Source organism: Rhinolophus sinicus, linkage group LG14 (assembly GCF_036562045.2).
Source record: "Rhinolophus sinicus isolate RSC01 linkage group LG14, ASM3656204v1, whole genome shotgun sequence".
Taxonomy (NCBI): Eukaryota; Metazoa; Chordata; class Mammalia; order Chiroptera; family Rhinolophidae; genus Rhinolophus; species Rhinolophus sinicus.
Genome location: NC_133763.1, coordinates 52,247,773 through 52,253,006, shown reverse-complemented (window position 1 = coordinate 52,253,006; position 5,234 = coordinate 52,247,773). Strand labels below are relative to the sequence as shown.

The 5,234-nt window shown below is 47.9% G+C and overlaps 1 protein-coding gene across 1 annotated transcript; it reads right to left on the bottom strand.

Annotated features, from left to right (window-relative positions):
• Positions 1-3,123: 3,123 nt before the first annotated feature.
• On the bottom strand, positions 3,124-4,185 carry LCE6A (late cornified envelope 6A). Its single transcript, XM_074318635.1, is given in 3 exon segments — positions 3,124-3,128; positions 3,292-3,577; positions 4,134-4,185. Coding segments are annotated over 2 exon segments (270 nt in total). The 5' UTR covers positions 3,557-3,577; positions 4,134-4,185.
• Between the last annotated feature and the right edge of the window lie 1,049 nt (positions 4,186-5,234).

Below are 5,234 nucleotides of genomic sequence, written 5' to 3'. Positions count from 1 at the left end.
GAGCTCTCGTTTCTTGGTTCATAGGGAGAATTGAAACTGGGTCTAACCTGTGCCTGGTGTGGCGTGAGGCTTTGTGTGCCCACAGCCCCACACACGGCGTCCATAACCTCACCCTTCGTGCCCATGTGATGGGAGCTTGTTTGTGGAAAGTGGGTCTACTAAGGTGGGATGGTAGGGGAGGAAGCTGGGCGGAGCCTGTGTTTGGCAGAGATTTCTGGTGGGCGGAGATCCATTTCCATTCAGTCCCTTGATCTTCAGGATGTGCTGTCTCTACCCTGACCCATCCTTCCTCAGCTTCAAGGACACCAGCTCACTCATTCTTTCCTTGTCAGTGAACAGGCTAGAAAAAGGTTGCTCACAGAGCATGCTGGGCATTTCAGAGTTTGGCTTTCAAAATAGCACACCCCACAGCTGCATTCTGGGATTGAACAAATCAATGAATGTATGGCCGAGGGTGGGGGCCAAGCGCCTCCCTGTGGGAGGTGGAAGCTTACAGAGAAGCGAAGGAAGAGGCTAGAATAAACCATGTGATACTGAATTAGAGCTGAAGACGTCAGTATGAAGTCACGTTTAGCTTAATATGGATACGGATGGAGAACTATTGAAATCGTTATAGGCATGCGTGTATACACTGCTTACTACACACACGTGTATTTCCAAGCTCCACCCAATGAGAAGGTGTAGCAACAACGACACCCCAGTAACAGTGAACACAACTAGCACCCAGGTCTTTGTTTCTAATACATTATTTCAATACGAGAAACCAGGGTGCACTGGACAGATGGCTGCACCTGAGTCTGAGGCAGGGAAATGAGCCTGAAGCATCCTATCATGTCAAAAAGCAAGGGATTGCTTCAAAAAGAATTCAGTGGTGTTAGGACAAAAGGACTGAGGAGCTGATTGAAAGAGCTGCCAAAGCTGGAACAAAATGAACAGCAGAATGAATAACACGGCGTTGGATTACAACCCAGAATATAACATATCTAACATCCACGAGTCTATACTGACATAAATAAATGATTGAATAAGTTAAAGAAACAGAACACAGAAAAATATCTTGTACACAAGAACATTGATATATTTCTTTCTGCTTAGGGGAAATTGAGATTTATTTTCCCCCAGAAATCTCTCACACAAACAGAACATCTAAAATCATATTTAAATACCTGTCAGCTAAATACGGAAGTTCAAGAAATAATATATTAAAACTTATAAGACACTGCTTTGTACAACATAAAGCACTTTTTTCTCCTCAAAAGGAGAAGCATCCAAACTTTTTAAAAAGTATAGATTTCACGACAGTAAAATAGGTAGACCCCTGTCAAGTTTCACAGAAAGTGCTTCTTCTCACAAAGTGGATTTTTCCTTTAGCTGGAGTAATTTTTTTTTTTTTTAAATGTAGTGCTTATTCTCACTCTTGAATAAAGAAATCCCTTTCCCCAAAATGATTTTTTAAAATGGAGGCATTTTCGTTGTTCCCAAGATACAATCTTCTTGGAGAGCTTGGAAAAAAAGAAAAATCTTGTTAGTCTTTGACAATGCTAGAATTCCAACTCTAAAACGATGCCCTCGGAAAATTACTGAGAAGAATCACCAATGAGAATGTTTGTTTTACTGTTGTGTAGACGGCAAAAGAGGGCCCAATAGTAGGGGATTAGTTATACAAATTATGATGTCTTCACTGGATAGAGTATAAAAGTGTTGATTGATATTTATTGGTACAGAAGAGTGTTGACAGTTATAATGTTAAGTAACATAAAAAAGCAGGTTACAAAGTATTTTGAAATGATCCCATTTTGTGATTTTCATGAAGTTTGGCAATATACCTATGAAATGATTAGCAGTGCTTATTTTCAGGCGATGAACTTTGTGGTTGCTCGTAAGCATTTTCCTTATGTTTATCTACGTTAACAAATCTTTACCACAATGAAACCAGGATGCGTCGCTTGTTTAATGAGAAAAATGACATACAAAATTATAAATACCTATAATTATAATACATCTACAGAATTGTATATAAATGTATCACCACAGAGGCAAAATCAGGTCTCAGCAACCAGGAAGATTGCTACGCTCTGCAAACGGGCATCCTGTGCCATATAATCTACTGGGTTGGGTACCTAGGAAACAATATGTTCGGTGCCCCGCGCCTCCTCCCCCACAATGAGGTTCAGTTACAACTTGCTCCACGGAACTTACACTGACATGCACCTTAGTTGCAAACCTCTCCAGACCTTTATATTCCCCTCAGATCCCCCCAGCCTTAGGCTCGGAGACCCTGGGTTTTGCCCAGACGTCCCCAGACCACTCTGCTTTGGGAGCTGGGGTCTTATACCTGAAATTCCATAACTCAGCTTGTTTGACTGATCATGAGGAACTGAGGTCATGAACTGTCCTCGTTATCATCTCACACCTGACACTCCAGCCACGTTGAAATTTGTACCGCTGGCGAGCAGCTCACTTGCCTGGCATCCGTCTATGCTGTACCTTCCACCTGGAAGGTTCTTCTTCCTCACTCCACCCGCCCCACCAAATCCGGCTGGCTTAACTCCAAAGGCCGTGTTGCAACGCTCCCCACCCCAGGAAGCCTGCTCTCCTCTCCCCCAAGGACCGCGCTCTCTGTTTCGAATTTCTCCTTCCAAGACCCGGGAAACCACCTTGGATCCACGCCACGAGGATGAGCCTGTCTCTCCCTGCTGTCCTTGACCTTTCATCCTCTTTGCCTCCTTTAATTTCTTATAGACACAAAGGAAGAAAAAAATGTGTGCCAATCCGCTTAAAATGATATTTATTAGTCCACAGATTTCAATGGAGAAAGTCCATTGTTTTTCCCATGAAGTTGTGAGCTTTTCTAGAGCAGGGACACATCTTCTACTTGCATCTGTGATCACAGAGCCCAGTACACAGTAGGTGCTCAATGTAAGTTTGTTGCATTGAAGCCTAGCATCACGTGATGACATTGGCTGAGGGCTCTGGATGCTGAGAACTCACACATCATCAATCTCAAACCACTGTCTCCTTGAAACGTTGACAGGTGTCTAAGGAGGAAAGGGGGGGCGGCATCCACCTGCGGGGGTCTCAGCAGCCCAGGCTGCAGCCGAAGCGGCTGCTACTATGTTGTCGCTAAGCTGAGGGGGTGAGTGGAGGGCAGAAGCAGAAGTGTGTCTTAGCCCAACTCTTGCATCTTAAGTGCTGAGGGCCAGAAAGGGTTCCCTGGCCCCAAAGAGAGGGAGGGTCCTGAGCTTCTGAGTAGAATGAGGCCTGGGTGGGGGAGAGCAACTGCCCCTGTACCCCTGTCCTCCGGCAGGTCGCCCTAGCACTCTTCCTCTTTGATGTGGTAGACCGTGCCACCCCTGAGGCAGGGTAGCTCCTGGTGAGTCCTCCGAGAGTGGGCCGGCCTCTGAGCCTCGGAGCTTTGGGAACCAGAACCACCGCCTCCTGACCCGGAATTGCAGCTAGGAGCAGGGCAGGGAGCCAGGCAGGGGTGTGAGCACTGCAGAGGGGAGCACTTGGGGGCCCTTGGGGGCTCCCCAGATTGCTGCTTCCGCTGTGACATCGCTGGGCTAGCAGGTCGAAGCTGGAAGGACAAAGAGCATTCAGTTAGGTCAGGGTCTTGGATGTCTGTCTGTCCTCTCCGTGAGTTGTAGCTGTCAACATGGAGCCTGGCACGGACAGCCTGCCAATATCCATCCCGGGAGGGGAGAAATGGGTTTACGAGGGCTAAACCTTAGCGAGTAAAGCATGGTGGGAACTCCCAGGAGACCCACTCACCAACAACCAGGCTAATAATTTACTCTTCTTCTTAAACAGCCCACTTTTCCCAGGCCCCCGTCCACCATGGTCAAGTGTAAAGGAGAACTGAGTCTTTGCTCTTTCTGCTCTGAGTCTCCTAGGTCTGTGTGTGTATTGTCTCTCCTTCTCCGGCCCTCTAGCTTCCAAGGCTTTCTCCCATGTGCCATCACTCAGTTGAGGTTGTTCGCAAGGACCCACTTCCCTTCCCGTCTCCCTGCCCAAACCTCTCCTCCGGGGCTTATCTCCTTACTCCCTGGGAAGAGACAGGAGGGAACAGGGCTGCCTTAGCAGCGTCTAAGGAAGGGACATCCAAGTGTCTCCCCACCCAGAAGGAGCCTCACCCTAGAGAAAGATGCGTGGACAAGTCACCACCCCAGGAGGAGTCTGGAGGCCTGTGGGGCCGGGAAGGAAGAGGCCTTTTATACATCCTCCAGGGGAAGCCTCCAGGCTACTTATTATTGGAAGGCAGCCATGGAGTGGGTTATCTATCCGGATATTTCACAATTCCCAAGGCTGGATTCCTCAGCTACACACAGCTGGGATGTGGGTCAAAGGGATTCGCATGCGAGTGAGTGCCCAGAAGGCTGGGGCCTGCAGACGGGCCTGAGTGGACGTGGGTATGACCAAGTCCAGATTACATTCCTGGAGGGCTGAGTGGGGAAATGCCTGCTGTTGAGTCCTGTCTAGGATTGGAGGGGGAGGACCAGGTTCAATACCACTCAAGTCTGAGGAAGACCCTGCTCGTCCACCCCCCACATCCACCTCAGTGTCATTCCCTCCGCGGAGACTTGCCTGGTCTCCCGGCCACATCCGATCCCTCCCATCTCTGGACTCCATAGACGCATACCTCTCGCAGGTTTTATTGTTGCTGCCATATTAAGGTGACCTAAATACTTGTCCTATCTCTATTAAACAGCTCTCTAATGACAGGGGCCTTCTCTTTATCACTTCTGCATTCCTAGGGCCTGATACTGTCCCCCGTGTCAAGAAGACGCTCATTAATATTTGTCGAATGAAACAATCTATGTGCCATTAGAATAGATGTTGTGTTTGGGGAACACAAAAAAAAATGGGAGGGAAACAAAATCCTACTCATTTCTGTTCTGTGGATCGCGACGCCTCGTGGTCACCTTCCCTTACCTAAGCCCTTTCCGAACACCCTTTCCTAAATAGTGCAGAGAAATCTGTGGGTGGACCTCACCTTACACAACAGGCTGAGAGTTGGGTGGAGAGTAAACCATTCGTAAGCTCTGCTAGCTCTTCAATGCAAAAGGGGAGTTATCTGTGTTATTATCAGGGGACCCCAAGAAAAAGCCTCCCACAGTGAAAAGTGTTCCACGGCCTTTCGTGAAAATTGGTATCAGCACGTGTTGGCGATGCTCGGCGTGGGAACACTCTCATCTGACGCTTCCGCCTGAGAATCGCTGCTGATGAGTCCAGCG